Source organism: Sinohyriopsis cumingii, chromosome 11 (genome assembly GCF_028554795.1).
Source record: "Sinohyriopsis cumingii isolate HCF-2022 chromosome 11, ASM2855479v2, whole genome shotgun sequence".
Classification (NCBI taxonomy): Eukaryota; Metazoa; Mollusca; class Bivalvia; order Unionida; family Unionidae; genus Sinohyriopsis; species Sinohyriopsis cumingii.
In genome coordinates, this window is record NC_142971.1 from 21,654,008 (window position 1) to 21,675,618 (window position 21,611).

The following is a 21,611-nucleotide window of genomic DNA, read 5'->3' on the forward strand; positions in this document are numbered from 1 at the left end:
ACTCGGCGATGTTGTTAAAGGTTTATTTGCAAGGATAGTCCCAAACGTAATACCGATTGCAAAACAACTAGGAATGAAATCTATTGATCTTGTTCTTGAGAAAGTTCATGGCGCAATTGGTAATATTGCCGGTAAAGCGTTTTCGGCATTAAGGACAGACTAGCACGATTAATAGGACGAAAACCACAACCAGTGAAACTGGCCAGCACTGCAGTTATGCCTGCAAATGTCAGTAAGATAATAAATCAAGTTGCAAATAAAAACTATCAGAGCTGGCTGATGAAGCAGGAAAATATAACTTCAAGTGTTATTTCAGGAAGTGGAATTTCCCGAAATGGCCTTCGTATTAGACGACCATGATTTAAATCATGTCTATTATAATAAAATGTTAAAGCGTATCTCCGATACCGCATTTGAGTTTTAAAGGATGAATCTATACGTGATTGTCAGTATTATTCTTATGACGCACGACAACCAAATCAACGTGGACGAGTTGAATTGCAAGTTCAAGATACAAGCAGATATTGTTTACCCGTTGAAGAATTCATCGAAGTAGTATTACCACGACGATAATACGTCTAGCAAGATATTCATATGATTATACAAGATCAGCCGGCCCGACAATGATGTTTTACAAAGATGATACTGACCACCCTAAACATAGACAGTATATTATAAGACGACCAAGAAACTTTCTCGACAACGCTGACGCTGATATATGGCCGGTGGTTCATGGAGCTAATCCAGAATTTAATTTATTATTTTGTACACGTAAATTAATGTTGAAAGGTGATCGTAGAAGATTTTCAGGTACAATTCCACTATCTTACATCTTTGGATTTTGTAGAAATGTCAGAAAAGTTATCTTTGGGACTAGACATACAATCGCATTTGTAAGAAAAGCTACCGACGATGATGCAATTTGGCGTCCTGCTGGTGATGCTGGTAAAGTAATACTAACAAAAGTTGGTTGTGGATGCTGGTGATGACTCCTACGATCGCCGAAGAACAAAAACTAATTTCTGTTATGGATTCAGGTGGTAAATTATTGTTATCATGGTTAACAGTAACCACAGACAGTATTCAAGCTAGTGTTCATGGTTTATTTACATGGCATATCGCATCACAACATGGTGTTTCTGCATCACGGCATATAGTTATTGCTTTTCAAGATTTTACCCGAACAAATACACAAATACGTATTCATATGATATAAGACAAACTTGGAGTTAGTGAAGTTTCTTTAAGAATAAATGGGCATCAAAAACCAACTGAGGATATATGACTGAATTTTGAAAGTAATCATGTAACACGTGCTTATCATCGTTTGATGACATTTATGGGTCGTGATCAAAATATAGATATTGGTTTGCAAATATCACAGCTAAATTGCACGACGCTGTATCCGATGTATTACTTTTCGCTGGAACATATTGCTTTATATAGACAATTTGTTGTTGATGTTCATTTTCGAGCTCAAGTAACACTACCTCCTGTTGCCGTAGTTGGTCCACCAGTTGTTCATGGTGCTTACAGTGCAATTGCTGTTATATTCAGCGACATATCAATGTTACTCGAAGGTGAGTTATTGATGCTCCAGTTGAAAATATGTAACATCGTTTTAATGATGTATAACATCGTTTGCAAAATGATGTGTAATTAGATCACTCACGATAGTCATAATATTATATCATCATGTTAGTGTCTGTCTGACTCCTAGTCAGATTAAAACATTTCAGTCAAATTCAGCAAAGAACTGCGGAATGGAAATATCACTAAAATCAAAAGAAAGCGCAACTGGTCCATTTTTTCATTATCAGAACGTCAACTTAAACATTTCAATTGTGCTGAACGGTCAAAAACAGGCGTTAAACTTAGTCTGTCTGCGGGTGCCATGAAAGATTCAATTAAAACAGGTAATATATTTCCACTTCGTGCAGCTCTTCAGCGTTAATTACCGCATCACCTCCAGCTGTTGCAAAAGCAGCTGCACTTGGTACTGTTGGAACTGCTGTTGGAATGGCATTAAAGAAAGCAACAGGAAAAGGATTAAAAAAAGAGGGAAAGGTCTAAGATTACCTGGAACAAGATGCGGACGTGGCCTGAGACTTCCAGGAACACTTCGTTAGATAGTTTTTCACCGATGTCAAATTTTGATTTAATTGATGCTATTAAAAAATTAAACATAAAAAATTCAGAGGTTTTCTAATGCGCTATCAATTACCAAAACAAGCAAACAATGCTGAAACCGGTGTCATTAATCTTGATGAAAGTTCTCTCCGCGGTACTCATTGGGCTGCATACGCGATAGATCCACGTGAAACTGTTCATTTTTATTCGTATAGGTTGGCTTTACCAAAGGAATTTACAAGTTAAGTAAACACAATAAAAGCGCCTATCAGGTATTCAACATTACCAACGCAAACGATAGCAGATCCGCCAATATACGGCCATGAAGTAATTTCTGTACTCGACGCTGTATCATCATCAGCAAGGCCACCTCATAAGGTCGTGGACGATTATACAAGTTAACAGCATCGCCGCGTGATTTAAATAAATCATATAGTATAATGGTAGATATTTACGGAAGATCTTCTCTTAGTGGTACCACTGATCTGTCGAATTACGCGACTAAAGATTAACTTGCTGATATTATGAATTTTTCGGGAGTTGATCCAGATGACGTTATTATTTTTCAGGATAAACATGGTGTTTTGAAGACGAGTAATATCAAAAGGAATGACATAATTCGTAGAGTTCTCAGTGCTACTACGGATAAACTTCCAGTATTTACTGAAAGCCGTGAAATCAAGGACTCAAATAAATCAATCGTAATTATTAGAAATGAAATTGTAAAAGGTGTTGCTAATCGTTTATGATCTACCGTTAATACAAGGACAGGTGAACTCTGCATGAACGGAAATAAGATATTTGTTTTAAGAGATCCAACATCTGACGAAGATGCAGCAGCAAAACAAATTTGTAGACAATAACTATAATAACGTAGAAACTAAATTAACCACACTACGATCTCAGTACAACATTCACGTATATATGTTTTCAAATCTTCTTAGAAATTTTAGAAAAATTAATGAAATTGCAGAGGAATTCTTTGGGAACCCGTTGACTGTTGACGTGAAACTCGTTGATATTAGCACAAAACTTGACGATATTAAAACAGCTATGTCAGATATTGAAACGATTAATACAATATTAGGTGTTATCGGAGATCCTAAATTCGTTTCAGAGTTAATCACAACAGCGCAGAGTAATATCGATGATATTATAAAAATACTAGAAGATGGTATAAATGGAATTCCTGATATCGTTTAAAAATTAATCTGATTAAAGTACATCACATGCAGATTATCGAAGTGGTATGTACAGTAGCGTCTGACCAAGCAGTATGGTCACCACTCAATAAAACCACTAAACTTCGCGCTGAGGTTAGCGGTATATACCGGCTCCCGGTACTTGGTGTTACAACATTTACAATATCTACTACAATTTCACGGCGTTATCCAGTGACTCCGTTAGGTGAATCTATGTTAGTGATGTTAGATCAAAACGACGAGGAAACATTGACTGTGGAACCGGAAGAAAAAAAAACTCGACTTGATTTATTATTGGTGTCTTGAATTAGTAGCTAAATTTACACCTAATTTAAACAATGAGCCTTCAACATGTTACAGCACAACATTATAGATAAAATCAGGTATGTTTATGGCAAACACAATAAAAAAATAGCATTGATAAATATACAATAAAAGTAAACAAAAATACAATCGGCGTATAATTATCGCTTTAACCGGCGTATAGCTATCAACAATATCACCATTGCTAGCAATGGCGATAATTATAACAGTTTTTGTTTCGTTAGCAACAAGAATTTCTGAATTCTCAATATTATTGCAAGAAAAGATATCCACGTCACAAATACAAAATTAAATTACATGAATATATAATAAAACTACATTCAGCAACAGTGGCATATTCTAAATCATCTTTGTTAATATGTTCAGGTCTGAATGATATAATAATGTCTGATTTTGAGTTTTCAGAAATGATAAAAATTTACCATGATGGCGCTGCCATTAAAGGTACAAATGTGTCTAATTTAAATAATAATAATAATGACATCGTCAGGCGAACTATTTCAACATATTGTAACGAACACGATGATATCAGCAAGTTCGACTAATCCTGAATTTAACGTCAATATTCCGACTGCGATACCAGTAAAAGATATAGCTCTTGCACAATTACGAGTTTATTACAGTTGGCCAAACATCACATTAAAATCATTCGGTGGATTACAGGCTAATAATTCGCTTGTATTTGCAAATAAAAATATAAAAAAACCAGATGGAACACCCGATTGGCAAGTTGTCGGCTTACCTACAGGCATTTATCAAATCGAACAAATCAATGTTGAATTTCAACGCAGAATAAAAGAAATAACCTAAAAAGAACCGAAAATAGCTATCACTGTCCATGAACCAACTTTATCATCCACGATTGAAATATATTCGCAAGATTATGCCGTTGATATTTATCAATCATCGATAAGATCTGTTTAAGTCTGGCCTGAAGTAGGACCAGAATGTCATGGACCACCAGAACCAAAACTCTTTAATTTTAAACAAATGAGAAAAAATTATAACAACTTCTAAATATCGAAATTTGTATCCATGGACTGGCACGGATATTTATATTTTTCGTGAAGGTAAAATATTTCGTATAACACCGTTTTATATCATTGATTATGATTGTAAAACTTCCACTAAAATTGTTTATGAAAAACAATTCAGATTACTGGCTGAAATTAAAACTGAACATATAACTATATTCACGATATTAGTGCAACTATTTAAAAATTATATCCTGGAGTATCTTAATAACGATCTAAATAAGAAAATCATTGAAAGAATACAACATTTAAATCAAGTTGTATCAGACTTTTGAGGTTGCTAATCAAGTTATTGTTGAGGTAATAAATGTTAGTACTTTTATAGATATAAGAGAATACATAAGCATTAGACAGGTATATAGCAATCATTATAAAATAGCTGAAGCAGATTTATTAAAATTTATACTGCCGAGATTTGAAGCCGACGGACTAAAGAAATCACTCAATGATCTTATTTATGGAAACGTTTCTAAAATCGTTGAGTCATGGGTAAAAATAGCTCAACCTCCAGGTATTCTCAAACATGACAATGATCCATACAGTGCCGGCATAAGGAATTGGTAATATTACATCAACGATCGCGGTAAATCTTGTTTGTGATGGAATTGATGGTAGCTATCAAATAGATCTTGAAAAATCAAATCCGGCTCAACAAGAATATATTTTATATACATTTACACCGCAAGTACCTCCTGGATATTTGACTGTACAAGAACCGAACAATCTTGTTCATCTGCGGTGTCATAATAATCTATTATCGCGAATGCATTTCATACTTATTGACCAATGCGGACACTTAATTGACCTGCGTGGAGATTTTCTTAATATAAATTTGTAAAATCTAAACGATTTTAAGATCATAGACCTTCACGTTGTTGATTAATTCATAATCAGGGGAAATAAGATATAACATAATTTTTTAAAATACTGATTCAAGTTCAGATTTCAGATAAATAATGAACTTTTGACTGTCAAGGCATTCAGATTTCATAATTTGATGGGGGTATAATAGTACTAGTATAATGAAAGTCAGTTAAATTTTATAATTTGATGGGGAATATAATACTAAAATAACGAAAATCCTACTGAAAACGGATTTTTTAAATACATAATGATAATCCTTGAAAGTCAGGAACAAAGAAATATATTATAACAGAATTTATTTTTTGCTGATTCTCGTCCAGATTTTAGGTAAATGGTACTCAACCTTTGACTGTCACGTTAGTCAGATTTTATAATTTGGGGGTATTATGATACTCGCAATAGTGAAAGACCTAAATAGTAATCTTCACTAATTATCGAATTTGATGGGGTATATAGCACCAAAAATAATAATTATTAAATTTGTTTGGGTAATAGAGAGTAAAATAATGAAAACCGTTCCGATTTTATTATTCGATGGGGTAATAGATACTAATGTAATGAAAATGTTACTGAAAACAGAAAAATTACATAATAAAGATAATCTGACCCCACTGAAGCTTGAAAGTCAAGAGGATAATATTATAATCTGAATAATTATTCACTTTCACAATCTTCTTTAGAAATGGCGTTGTTAATAAAATCACTATTAACTGAGTTACTAACGGCACTTTCAATAGCATTATCATTATGGTCATTTGTGATAGTGTTTTTGTTTTCTGACATAATCTTTCTTAATTGTCTTATGCGAGTGTTAATATTTTTTTCTTCTCGTATTCGTGGGATAATTCTGATCTAATTTATCAATCGTGCTTGAGAGAAATACAAATTTTTCCACTTCTATTTCTTTGCCCATAGTCAGCGGTTGAAACATAGCTTGCTGGATGAGTTTAATAAACTTGTATTCTGATGGTAATATATATCTCTCTTCAAACGTACGTTCTTGTAATGATTCAAAATCAGAAATAATTTTGTCAGAATTAAGTTCATCAGATTTTTTTATGACGTCATGCTTTAACTTTTTAATTTCCGAAATAATATCGTTGATATTTTCATGGTTCATTATATAATAAATTGTAAATTTAAAATAAAAAAATATTTACACAACACAATACCCATATGACCACCTAGGTAACCATATGACATTCTAGAAAGTTCAGGGGGCACCAAATTATTATAAAGTTACCTATTGCTGGATTGCAAGAAATAACCATAATAATGAATACAATTCAGGGTGGAAATGTTTCTGTGTTTACACAAACTGTACAAAAAATTACAAACGTATTTCTGCCTTGACAAAGTCAAAGTTGAAATACTTATTTTCTGTATAACAAAATAACTTAAAATATAATTAAAATAATGATGTATTTATTCGCTGTTTCTTTTTATTAATTAAATTGGTGAAAAAATATAGATTAAGCAAGGAATGTCACAGATTCAGCAAAATCAGGATATTGCTAACCGAAAATACATTGTTCAACAGTAAATAAAAATTATTTGGTTGATTACATGCTATCAAAGTTTTATTTCCCTTGAAAATCAAGGATTGCATTCATCCAATGACCGTAATTAACGTTGAATTTCTCTGTCTAACAATATACCTATACTTTGAAGTTGGACACGAACCTGTGACTGGAATAATGTTTATTTCTCTGTTTTAATTATGAGATAACCAATATTAGTGATATTACCAACTGGATTTTTTTGGTCGACAATTTGTAACTACACCATCACGGGATGCTTCGTAATTCGTTATGATAGGATATCTCAAAAACTCATTTGGCTCCATTTTATTTAATAATACTATTTGTCTAAATAATAATTTGTCTGAATCATTATTTGTAAAATCTAGCGAGATAATCTCTTATCTTTCTTATAAATTTATCCCCTTGAGAATCAAGGACATTGTCAAGGTTGTTATTTTTTTATCATAATATCGCTTCAGCTCTCTGTATTTTTTTACAACCACATTGCACACATACCTGTTTCTCTTCTTTCCCCAACACCACATGGTAAACACGGTTTTGGTCCATAACTTTCTCTCCGTACAGTTTGTAAATGAAGACCGCATACTTCATTCAGGCACGGTTTGTCACATGGAGTTACAGAACCTATCTTTAACCAGCTGCATTTATGTTTTGTTTGAATCATTATATATATAATTTTATTTCAATTTAAATACATATTTGTCTTACTTATAATATGGAGGAGTTTGAGAGGTTATCTAAAATCGAGCCTTGGAAAGCGAAGTTTCCTAAATCCAGATTCGATCTTGACGGAAAAACCCCTGATTTACCGAGGCGAGCTCTGGTTGATCCGACGAAATCTCTGATTAAAAGTATTTGTGACGCTAAGAAAGAATTTCATGACGATGGTGCATCTCATGTGTGCTCAACGTTTAAATCTATTAACAATAAAAATGGTATCGATGCTACAATGAAGGTCAAAGGTGCGGCGACGATTACTAATTATCTAGACAATCAAAGATATTTTTTCAGACTAAAAGTTATTGCGGAAGTATCCGTGACAAACGTGACTCTGTCCTTCATAATGAAAAAATTGTTACGTTAAATAAAAATTCTTAACCTGGAATATTGACTGGTATTGACAAGCCGTATTATCAGCGAGCGTATCCTGTGACCACAGTTATTAATGCAATATATCCGCTGCATGAGAAACCTAGCGTTAATGATCTCAAAACAATGAAAATGTCAAGGCTAAATTGTGTAGCCGAATGAATTACGGAACACTTCACAAACGGAAAGACGTGGAAATAAACTAACAGATCTACGACGTGAAAAAATATAGAAATGGGCTGAATCAGTCAAGGATAAAGCAATCTACAATAAATGATGTTGCTAAGTTAGAAGAAAATAAACGCTAAAATTCCCAATAATAGTTGAAAGAACAACAGGAGAAGTATTCTGCTAATCGAAATATAAACCGAAAGGAGTTCCGATAAATATCGTTGATCACAATGAGCATGCATGTACCTCTGCGGTGACGATATTTCCACAAGCTCGAACTGTTAAATTTATTTCGGTGATATGTTTGATTTTATTAACAAAATAAGTAAGAACGATCCTGTAACAGTACGGTTACTTCAAAGTTCCGATGGAAACTATGATCAATTTGAACGGCCTAATGGCTTAATTTATCGCACAAAATCTCTCCACGAAGAAAAGAAAAATCTTGCGCTAAAATACACTGACCCTGACGATGTCAAACAACTATTGTGTAATTTTTTACTGTTCCATTTGTTGCGTCACATTTTGCTAGAGAGAATAATTCGTGGAAGCTAATTCGATTTGATTTTTCTCGATGATATAACATCAAGTTGTGTCGAATATGGACAAGGTGGTTTATGGAATACTACATACAATTACAAAAATATGACTCGATATTTTTGCATTTTATCTTGGAAGTTTTCTTGGAATGGGGAATATTCTGAATATTTTGAGCGATTTGGACATCCCACACACGAAATGACCAGAATGTCGATAGATGGACCACTACCAGATTTTGACTTGACTGGATTTTCTTGTATCGCGTCATTTAAATTTGCCGACGATCTCCATATGATTTGTTATGTCTGGTTTGGCAAACACTTTTCAGAGAAAATGTGGGCACCAATAGTATTATTACGATATATGCTTGATTCAAAAAAATTGATTGAGTTGGTTGTAAGTGAAGCAATTATATCATATAGTTCGCAGAAACAAGTTTGGTTAACACAACAAAAGAAATATTCTGATGATGAAAATCCTGATACGACTGATTATGAGAATAAAATTGCCAAAGATCTTGGCAGAAAAATAATAGGTAAATTCACCGAAGGAGGATCATATGATCATAAACGACATTGCACAAGATTGATTATGGATGATGCTGAACTAGATTTTATAATTGCTGATACAACGAAGTAAAATACGTTTATAAGTGGAGGTGATGTTAACTTAACGGACGGAACTAAATCAGGTACAATTGTTCGTTATTTTGATGGTGAGTCACCGCAGTTTACTCATTTAAGATCTTCGATGTTGGCTTATGTTTCGATAAATCTATTATCGATGATAAGAAGATTTTCTAAGTCCGCCACGGATTCATTTTATGTCAGTAAAGACACAGAATTGATAAATGTATATAGTCATGCATCATGGGGTGAATGGATAATAACAAACGAGAAGATATTCAGTTATTGTAATCTGCAGATCTTCTGATTAAGGATATTTATTACAAATACAATAAAATATCAAAATTGTCATCAGCACCATCTGTGTATGATCCTATTGTTAGGCATAAAACAGTTTATCTTGATGGACCTGGATGTTCTGGTAAAACAACACGTGTGATCGAATTATGTCGTCGCCAGAATTCAGCTGATATGGTTGTTTTAACACCTACACACAAACTCGCCAGAGAAATGAACGAACGAGAAGTAAAATCTTGTACTTATCACAGCTTTATTCGATGGAAAGGAGACGCATGGACTCCTGATCGAATGGGCGAAAAATATATTCCAAGGATCATCATTTGGGATGAAATATGTACAGTGTCACTAGAAACACTAAAAATATTTTTGACTGGCTATTGTTGAAGAATACTGCTGTAATAACATGTGGCGATCATGATCAACCACCGCCTTTTGTTTGATTGTCTCCACACGAATTGTTAAGGAGTTTTGTTGATTATTACGAAGAAATAACTGATGATCATAGAGTACTTGATCCAGAATTAAGTGAGTTTAAGAGATTAATCAGACTACAACCAAATAAAATTCAATGTGAAATAATGCGTAAAATAATTTCAGAAACTCCTATTAACGATTTTATGCAAATGTGGAGACCAGATGATTTGATAATTGCAAGTAGAAAAATAGTTCGCGATACACTTCAAAAACAATTATTTTTGGTACATAAAGAAAATTTTTTAAAGATACATTTACCTTTGTGTTATCGACCAGCAGATACGCGAAGGCAAAATATCGACGTTGATATAACAGGATCGTCAGAAAAACAAAATCTTGTATTAAATGATATTGTTTTAGTTCCTGTCAGTGTTGTTGAGGATGCGTTAGCCATGGACAAATCATGGACGCTTGGATATGCTATAACGATTTATTCATCGCAAGGATTAGCTATCTCTGGTACTAATATTTCGATTATTATTTGTCAAGGGAAATAAATTGATATTTATTTGTACCACATCGCACACGTGTTCCTGTAGGAGTATGTGCTCTACATCGAACACAATATAGATCCATATTATTTATTATATTTATATAACATGGATGTCATTGATTTCTCAGCAATACGAAAACAAGAGTCAGGCAAACATGATCCAGCGCTACTAAATTCTATCAAAATGATATTAATAGGTCCATCTGGAAATGGTAAGACGCAATTATTACTTAATTTGATACTGAGATGGCTCAAATGTGATAAGTTGTATTTAGTAGCTCCGTCAGTTGATGAACAAAGATGCTACGAAGTGCTTAAAGATTTTAATGAAAATGCAAAATTATTGGACGATGATGGCTATGATATTATTAATTTTATCACCGACATTGATGAAGCACCATCCGTAGACGACCTTGATGGATTTATTAATAATTTAGTTGTATACGATGATGTGATGCTGGACAAACAATCTAAACCAGCAAAAATATTTTCTCGAGGTAGACATAGCAATACTGATGTGATTTATGTTACTCAGCGATACACACAAATACCGAAAGTGATTAGAGACAACTATAATATTTTAGTTGTATTTAATGGAGTTGATACGCATACGTTGCGAAATATTCATCAGACTTGGTGTAGCGGTGACATGGATATAATCAAATTTAAAAACTCCTTTTCGCGAGCTCAGTCAGCCCCACACGGATTGCTAACAATAAATGTACATGACCCCAGATCACGATATCGTATAAGTCTTGATAAAATATTTGGTTAGTAGCAGCAGAGAGGGTGCGACCTCAATGAAACATACGGTGGGTAAGCACACGCGCATACTTTTTAGAAAACGACGACGACAAAAATAAAGTAATAAAATACTAACCCATTTAGAGAAACTCTCGGTATGTTAGAGGCTCTGGTTTGACGTTATTGACATTGTTCTTTTCATTTTCGTTGAAAGCTTTATTTTTCAAGAATTTACTTTCCAGCAAATGGTCTGTTCACTCTCTCTGCTGCTTTAATTATTAATTAAATTCCTCTGAATGCAAGAGGAAACTACTTAAAATATCAATTAGGCAATTTTGTTGAACCCTATCAAAGTTTGAAAACTCCCATCATCACATTAGTTGGTACATAGCATTTCTCATGCCTATACCATGCATGCCTCTTTCGAGTTTGTACGGGATATTTACATTGTACATTATATCCTTGCAAAAAACGAACTATTTGCTTTGTCGACTGCAAACGACGACAACCATGCACCGATATCCTGAGCCATTTGATTATATCAGTAAAAAGGGTGAAACTCCTGATAACACCCTGCTATACTCCAATTAAAACAAGATAACTAACGCACTAGGTTCTAAACCAGACCACTCAATGACTACGTGCTGATAGTATTATACTATCTGCGCATTTCGTCTCTCATAACAGACACAACCGTAAGGTAGACATACGATACCATTATCGTATGTACGATTTAAATAGCTTACATATTTGATTAGTTAGTATAGTTTAAGTTATTCAACTTTTCTATACATCTAGTACTAGTATTATCGAGCCGAAACTGAACTCCCAAACATAAAGATGAGAGACATAAGCGGTTACGTGGGATGTGCGGTTACAGAGACAACCATATATTTTTCAAGTCAAATTATTTATTTCGTTATCGTGTGCAGTGCTTGATCAGCCATTTAACAACGTCGTTCAGCATCGTACAGAGTCTGACGTCCACAGGGGAACGTTGTCAGTGGACAGTTATTCACAATGTGTGTCATAGTCTGTAGAGCTCCATAGCAACAGGAAAAGCCAGTGGCATGGCTCTTCGGAAAAGGTTGACTGCACAACGACCCTGTCCTGACCAAAAGAGGTTGAGCATGGTCCACATATGACGCGTAAGGTTGAAGCCAGGAAGACAGACAGATGGCTCAGCTACGAAGGAGTAGTATACAACAACTGTTAAGACCACTCGACACTCCGTGCCGAAATAACTGTCATATCCTATGGCAACGAACCTAGGTAGATTGGAAGTCTCGAAGTCAAGCAGAGTGGCGGATATGAGGTTATGTACGAATACAGTGGACGTTTCTCAATGACATAGAGCTTAGCCAACTCTTTTGTGGTTGCTTCCTGACGACACAGATGTGGGGGATGAATGTTGCTGAGTACCGGCAGCCATGGTAAAGGAGTAGGACGTTGTGTTCCAGAGATTATGAACATTGTTGTGTTGAGCTGGACATCAGTTAAGTTGGTGTGGGATGATCGAGCCCAGATAGGAGCGCAATACTTAGCTGTCGAATAACAGAGTGCCAGCCCTGATGTCTTGAATGTCTAAGCACTAGCGCCCCAGGTTGAGCTAGTTAGTTTGAGAGTAGGTTGTTTCGACTGCTAAGTTTTGCTACAATATTCTTCAGGTGGTTGTAGAATGTGAGTGATCTGTCGAGAATCAAGCAAGTTATGTTGGTGTCGGGTCGTGCTTTATGTGCTGCCCACTGTTCGCATTTGCATTGGAGACTGTCTTTGTTGCTCATGGCTGTAGACGCCATTTCTTGAAAAAGTTCGTCATATCCTCCAGGTCCTTTTTCAGTACCTCATCAATTTCAGTAAATGGGAGACTTTGGGACTCGAGTGCATTGTCATCTGTATACATTAACTTGCGCGACCGTATTACAGGCAAATCATTGATATAGATATTGAACAAACTTGGAGTAAGAACAGACGCTTTTTTGCGTCCGTTCGACTAACGCTACCACGAGCTGTAGCTCTCTCTCTGATGCGCACTCTGAAGCGCCTGTCACGACGGAACAGTTCCATAGTATCATATGCCGCTGTTGTATCAAGGAAAACAACTCCAGTTTTAAGGTTCCACTGAAACCCATTTTCAACAAACGTAGTCAGAGCAAGGACTTCATCGCAAGTGCTACGGCTTTATCTGAAGCCTATGTATTTATTATGTCTCCTTTGTGTTCTGCGTACGATGAGTAATATATAAAGTACGCCTATCCGGAAAGCCTAATCATCTTCCGTATGCAAAATTATAACTTATTCATGCTTCGTTAGCATTCCAAAATTATGAAAATGTTTAAATGTTTTATATGATAATGATCGAAAGAATTTGCGTACATACAACATATATTCTAATCCACGAGTCCACGCAAAATGCTTACAAAATTGGAAATAAATATTCTAGCTCGAATGAACACAATAATAAAAATGTTTTATAATAATAATTTCCCCTCGAGAACTCAACTCCGTTGTTATAATTTAAACTATTTCTTTATATCAATATAAAATTAAAATAAATAATAACATTATGCAGATCTAGTGCTATATTAGTTCTATAGGAAAATAAAGTCTTTCTGCATATTATTAAAGAACTAAATTTCTGCAATTTATATAAATAAATAGAAATAAAGAAATTTTCTCAGCATCGGCATTGAACACGTTTATTTTCCAGGTTACACACAACTTCTTAATTTGGAATCGAGTTTCGTAATTGTGGTTAACAGGTCAAAGTATAAAAAGAATCCTTCGAGAACAGCGAGTGCATTCAAGCAGGAGAAATCCAAGTTGAGAGAGAGAGAGAGAGAGAGAGAGAGAGAGAGAGAGAGAGAGAACAAGAAGTAAAATCTATTGGGATGAAAAGAATATATCTTGGAAATTGTATTCCAAATGCAAATTCGGGCACCCCTGCTATGAATATAAGTGACTACACTGTATTTAATTGCAAAGAAAGCAAACAATCTTTTCAGTAGTGAAGGAAATTTATATTCCTTGGTAAAAGCAAATATATAAAATATAGAAAATGTCCCCAATCTTTTGTCCAATATCCCAAGGTTCTGTTGCAAAAGAATTAATTACCAGTTTCTTGCTGCACTACATTGGGACTCGATGACATAGTGATTTTGCCAATTTAATAGGTCCACCGGAGATTTACAAAGGAAAAGGTGGGACAGAAACTGAGACAGGAAGGGGTATAGGGCTTTTTCCAGTAACCCCCTTGCCGATTTTGAGACCCTCAACATTGGACTTAGTGCCAATAATAAACGGAGATTTTCACCATTTGTATCCTGAAAATGAATCACTCATTAGTTACATAGACAGAAACAGGTGCTCTGTAAATAAACTCTAGACCGGAAGATGTGGTGAATATGCTTCAGAAGTTAGATGAAGGGAGTCTGCTTGCAAAATCTAGCAATAGATCAGCATTTCGTCATTTACCAGCTTCCCCATCCGTAGATTAAATAATATTTTTTGAAAATGATTCTAAATCTGTTCATTCCCTAATGGTATAGAATTAAATACCAGATCAGAGTAAACAAAGACTTTAGATATGATCTTAAAAAATGGGAACAATTTATTCAGGACTGTGCTGACTATAGTCGTGATTTCATTTTCGACAGTGATATTTGAATAATTACAGGCTTTTGAATTCATTTCAGGGACCAGTGGACACATGGTTTGGCCCCGTGATTGGCTAAGTGAATGGATTATAGGAATATTACCTTCTTAAAGTTATTCTCTGTACCAACATCAGTTTTGATTTGGGGAACATTTCTTGAAAAGATAGGGTTTCTTTTCCATGTTGATAAAAAGCAGTTCTCTCTCTTTCTCTCTCTTTCTGTCTATACAAAAAATTCGTTTTCGCCAGCAGAAATGTCCTTGGTCCGAATAAGTATTTCTTACCCTAACATATAATATAACAATAAAGGTCAGATATATTCCTGGTTAGTAAAACTTCATTGGTGAAGTTATTTCTGGTTTTCAGTGTGACATAATCGAGCAGCTTCAACCAAGTGTAAGCAAACTCACAAGACGATCCCAGACCATGCTTAGAAGATTTTAACATCGAAGCTTAATCGGTCATGGCACACTCTTGGAATTAATGAACGTTTGCTATCCCACCTAGATACCCAGACAAATCATAGTGATTCGTTCATTTGGATGTGGGTCCTCGCACCAAAATCGTACTTTAAGAGAGCTTTAAGTTTGCAGGCGAAATGTTGACGGGGAATTGAACTGATTTTTGTCTCATTGTGGCAGCAACTGAAGGGGCTTGAGATAGAGGGAAGTCAATTGCATATCTCTTCCTTTTATCCGTATTCCAGTTACTTATACATAATTGGTGTTAATCTTCTACTGGACTCGAGGAAAGCAATAATCTCGTGGCAGAAACAGAGGAATACGTGTGCCGGTGTCAATGCTAGAAGACATAGAGACAGTGTTAATGCTCAGCCCCCCCACATGACTACCTTTTGAATCATCTTAGCTCTAATGTCTTCAGAATGAGGAAATAAAACAACCTCATGGAGGACATGAAAAAATCAATGTCAAGACTAAGATTACCCAGAGTTAAAAGAAAAGGAGTATTGCATGATATTCTTCCACGTTTATGTTGGCATAAAGCCAAGGTCCCAAAATCTGGTTGACAAAGTAAGGAAACGTATAAATAGAACGAAAGGGGCATTAGTCATTAAATATTTGGTTACGTAACAGAACATCAAACTATAAGATTCAGTGAGTCTAATCTCTTCCGGTATGATGATACCCATTTGTCAGACTTAGGCAATAATATTTACCTGAATACTCTTGTTTGTGCTTTAATATGACGGCGAGTGGTTATTGACTCACTGATATGCCGAAAGAAAAATGCGTATACAATCATTTTATTGATGTGATACTGGATGACAACTATGGATTATTGAACTCGGCTGATTCATACCTTAAATTTAGTGTAACCGGGGCTCCTAGTGTTCCTTTTCTAACTAACGTGTCCATAATATTCCGCTAACATCGGACGGAGGGTGAAATATATGATTCCCAAACAACTGTTCATTTACTTCCGTCTGCTGTAAGTTACAGATTGCAGCTTAATGAAGTTTGGATTTAACACAGCGTAGCAGTTAACGTGTGTGTTTCGTTTCGTAAGATTCGTTTGTGTACTAAACAGTTGAAAAGGTTGATCAGTCTGCTATAGTGTAAGGTAGATCATTCAATGTGCTAGTTACAGTCTACTTCACAAGAGTTGCTTCACTGTATGTTCAAGTATTAAGACTACGATTACCAATCTTTTGATTACGGTGCAAGGGATAATTTTCTGCACATATTTATTTCTACCTCCACCTGGTTAATACCTAAAGTCAAACGTGAGGTCAAAATGTTCGTATTGTTGGATCGTCAGATGAAAACAAGGCATACAAATACGATTCACTTGACCAGAGACCTCAATGGCAGTTCATAGCAAAGATTGTTTATGCACCCCAGCGTCAAAGTTATGACTGCTTTTTTCAAGTCCAAAGATCATTTTTAACACCAAGTGATTCTCGCAGAGTAAACATAACCCGTTACAATAGATTATAAATCGTAGAAGTATTGTGTACAAAACAGCTTGTTGCCATTCAAAATGGTTGTCATCGAGGCAGTTTATGACATAGTCTACTTGCATTTTTCCAGATATCTAGTGCCTTCGGTGCCTAATGTTTTTACTAGCCGACATTGGTTTTTCCATCTCTACACATTACTAAGTAACTATAGGAAGTACACATGCCTCACATCAGTTTCAAGTACAGCACTCGCCAGAAAGACTAACTTTCCCGTTGTAACTTTGGCAATTCTAATGCACTTAGAAAGAACGCTCTCTGAAGACGACATCAACTTTTAAAATTTATTGACCAAACAAATGTGGTTAAAACGTGAATAATTTTGAATGAAGTGAGTCATTAAATATCTTCAGAGAACTGTACAATAACCGTCTTCACAAGTTAATATCCTGTGCAACTGCAGTAGCAACGTCGACCCAAATAGTAGGCATAGCGATCGAATCGGCTACACTGACCGTTGAAGCAATAAGTGCTTGGACAGTATGTATTTCCAATTCCTATTCCACCGCCAACTCCCCAGCTGCCATCAATTCCTCCAATTCCTCCGATGCCACCGATACCACCAATGCCTCCGAGGCCACCAATACCACCAATGCCTCCGAGGCCACCGATACCTCCAATGCCTCTGTCATACAGCTGGGCTGTAATGTAATAAGAAAAATATTTGCATGATAATAACAGAGATATTAATAAACATTGTTCACGAGATGTGAAACGAACATTATATACAGAACAAAGAGCAATATAGCAATCAATATGAATAGTTTAATTTGCTTTAGACATGGATACGTACTAGGTAAGCAGCAACCTAAGTGCCTCTCTATGAATCCAGTTTGATGTTTACATATTTCTATAAATATAAAGGCGAGGAGAAGGGCAGAGATTGAGTAAAACAATCCCTGCAATTTTATTCCAAACTGGAATTGCGATTCACGAATACACACTAACACACACAAGCACGCACGCACACGCACACACACACACACACACACACACACACACACAAACACAAGGACGTGTAATGTGTTACATTGTTGTAGGTAATGTTAAAAAAGGTGTGGAATCAGCTTGTACACCTATCGGAATTATATCGATTCCTCTCGCAAGGGTACGTAGCTATATCGGATGATCATATAAACAAGACAGGATTAACACAGAACTATAATTTATTTACAGAAGTTAAATGTCTGGCAGTGGATATTTAGAAAAAACTACACACGAACAAACCAAATGATGCTTAGGGCAGCTTTACTGCTGGACCATTTGTCATAAGCCTATGCTTGCAAATATACACACATACATCCCGTAAAATGTGTGTATATAGAGAGAATAGTACTAGGAAATATGAAGGCACGCAAGCAGACCTATACTTACCATCAGGCAAATAGATAGATCCTAATCTGTGAAAGAATATCTATTCAGCTAATGATGATTTGTATAGTGCGGTCTTACCTGCGACTGTAGCAACCAGCATGCAAAGAGCCAAACCCACAATGGTCTTCATAGTTGAGGAATGCTTGGATATTTTCCCTGTAGGATACGCTCTTGTTCAGGTTCAAGTAGTTCTGGTTCTTTTAACCTGAAATCAGGCTTTTTATACAAGACTCATTGCCTGATAAAGTAATGTAAAAATAACCAATCACGTTCCTTTACTTTGAGGAGACCGTGTACTACAGGCTCTCTGTATGTTGTGTCGTTCCACCGTTTGTATGCGTCAGTGACATTAATCAACAGAAGCAAACCTAGTTGATGTCGCACTAATCAGATGTAAGTTAAGCGGGAACAATGACTAATGATATATATATGTAAATGTCATCAGTCCTGTTATCTAGTTAAAGGAAATAGTGTGCTTATCTATTACGTGAATCCGATAGAAATACTCATGTCGTATTATTATATTATTCATTTAGTCATACAGTAGACACTTGTTGCGAGTAAATTACTAGTTTGGGTAATGATGTGAGCATATTAAGTGAACAAGTTAAAATTCACATCTTCAATACAAGGGTCATACTAAAACTGTTTGAAACGATCTTTAAAATATTTTAGAACAGACAAAATTGTCAATTTTAAACGTAGTTTACTAGTTCAAGTCATGGTTCTGATGTGTGATTTTCATTTCCACTAAACAGGAATTGAACTGTAATTAATTGGTTTAAATTTAGATGCCACTTTGTTTTCCGTTCCTATATTGAGATATACATAGGAATCAGGCACACTTATTTAGTTCGCGAAGTGAAAAGAAATTGTTTGCGTTACTTATCCGTTTTGGTTTTCAATAGTGATACTCTGACAAGTGTTTTATTGTGACCTTTTCCTGAATTTGATAAAGTCAGGAGGCTTTCTCATTCAATATCATGCTCGAAATTCGGTATATATTTGAAAATCATCCTTGTAATGTTATCATAATGTAACGCTGATCCATTTATCTGACAATATTTACGAAGCCTCTTTCTCACCTGAACCTTGTTTAAATCTTGCATGCACGTTACGCCCTTTTGTGTAATCGACATCTACAGGAATCATGTGTTCGACGAAACCGTGACAGATAACCTTGCAACAAGTTATTAGCACTACAAGTCACATCAATACATATATTTCAATAGTTTAGTGAACACCGTATTGTAACTTTGCTTTGATATAACGAAAATCATGGAAGAAGGTATGAAAAATTGTTTTGCTTATTCATATTGTTTTCAAAATAGTGATACTGATAGGATATTTTGTCCTTTTCACACACTTTAAAATTTATGTAAACTTAATAATATAATTAAAATTCATACTTTCGATGTTATCTTAATTTTACTTTTATCCATTTAACTGCCGATATTTAGATAATCCGTTGCTAATATATCCTTGTCTTAAATCTCGCGTGTCCGTTTCGTCCTTTTTCAAATGATGTGTTTGTGTACCGAATTTGCTCTATCATCTGCCAGTAGTCTTAATTTCTGCCTCAGAGCAGTAGAACAATAATAAAATATACTATTATATTGTCATCATAATCGACATATTTTACGATTTTCCAGAAACTGGTATTGTATCTTTGCTTTGATATATCACATTGTTTATCTGAGGTGTATTAATGCACCTTAATTTGCAATGAAATGTCACCCCGAGTCCACGAAAAGGTAACCGTCAGCAATAACTACATTAAAAAAATTTCGTGAGCAGAGTATTATAATCTCAAGTTGATTCTATTCAGTGTATATGTAACCTGGGACAAAACATTTTTTATATTATAAAGAATAAGTTGCGTTTCTAATATAAAATAAAATATAAACGAACGTTATTGTAATTTACGTCTAGACAAAACTTACAGTTTCGATGGCTGAATAAACTTTATCCTTTAATTCATTTGCATTTCATTGTCCTATGCGGTGGGAGAAATGTAGCGTTCTTCACCACAAAGATATAGACGCTCCTACAAGCTCTGGTATTCAATTCGATAATATTCAATGAAATAACGACTTAGTTACACTAAAGGTCATGAAAGACAGTCAGTATATTTTTAAATTTTCGTGAACATCGTCTTACAATCTCACTTTGATTCGAGACAAATGCTTACTTTTTGCAGAAGGAAGTTTGAGTATAAACGCATGTTTCATTACTCTGGTTGTTTGTTCACATGGAACGTGCTAGAGTAGTAATATTGAATAATGGTATAATTTTTTACGTTACAAAAATACTTTCGTTTTGCATTCTTAGAGAATTTAAAAAATCACTGAACATGAATATATTTTTTATAAAATGTACAATGTCGATGGAAAAAAAAACAGAAAAAATATGTTTGGTGACTTTTCTTGTTAGATTGTGTTTATAAAGTGTTTGTGTGCGTTATGAATGTCTTTTAATAAAATGTAACTATATAGATATAGAAATGCTTTGATTTGCAACCTTTCTATAACTATATATATAACTCTATATATATATATATATATATATATATATATATATATATATATATATATATATATATATATATATATATATATATATATATATATATATATATATATATAGAGTTATATATATATAATTTCATTCGTATCATGATTTGGAAAGCTGCAGCATGAAGTAAAATTAAAATTAGTTTTAGATGAATGAAATAGGCTGTCATTCAATCTGTGGTTCCGAATGAACATTGAGTTATCGAATTCGCGCGTTAGCAGAAAAACCACATCCGTGACAACTCAGTTTTTGATTTTGATATGACCAGGGCCGCTTACGATTTAAGAGGATATAACTCACCAAGTAACTACATGATAGCTAAGAACACCTTGCCGTGAGAACCAATTGTGACATTATTTAGATCGAAAATTGTTTAAAACAAGCGACATCATAAGAGATAAAGTGAACATGATTTATTGATTGCACTGAAGTTTGTATAAACACGATAATGAGTTAGCGTACTTCTATACCTGGATTATATTTTATTCTGTCCTA

At 34.7% G+C, this 21,611-nt stretch overlaps 1 protein-coding gene across 1 annotated transcript; it reads right to left on the minus strand.

Annotated features, from left to right (window-relative positions):
* Positions 1-17,438: 17,438 nt before the first annotated feature.
* On the minus strand, positions 17,439-18,886 carry LOC149787738 (uncharacterized). Its single transcript, XM_089973945.1, has 2 exons — positions 18,621-18,886; positions 17,439-17,809 (listed from the first exon to the last, which is right to left on the minus strand). The coding sequence occupies exons 1-2, from the start codon at positions 18,670-18,672 to the stop codon at positions 17,550-17,552; spliced, it is 312 nt and encodes a 103-aa protein (XP_089830071.1). The 5' UTR covers positions 18,673-18,886; the 3' UTR covers positions 17,439-17,549.
* Positions 18,887-21,611: the final 2,725 nt, after the last annotated feature.

Excerpts from the sequence above, each read along its gene's own strand:
- LOC149787738 (XM_089973945.1), bottom strand. The coding sequence starts at position 18,672 with ATGAAGACCATTGTGGGTTTGGCTCTTTGCATGCTGGTTGCTACAGTC. Across the intron at positions 17,810-18,620 it reads GCTGGTTGCTACAGTCGCAG|CCCAGCTGTATGACAGAGGC; the intron begins GTAAGACCGCAC and ends ATTACATTACAG.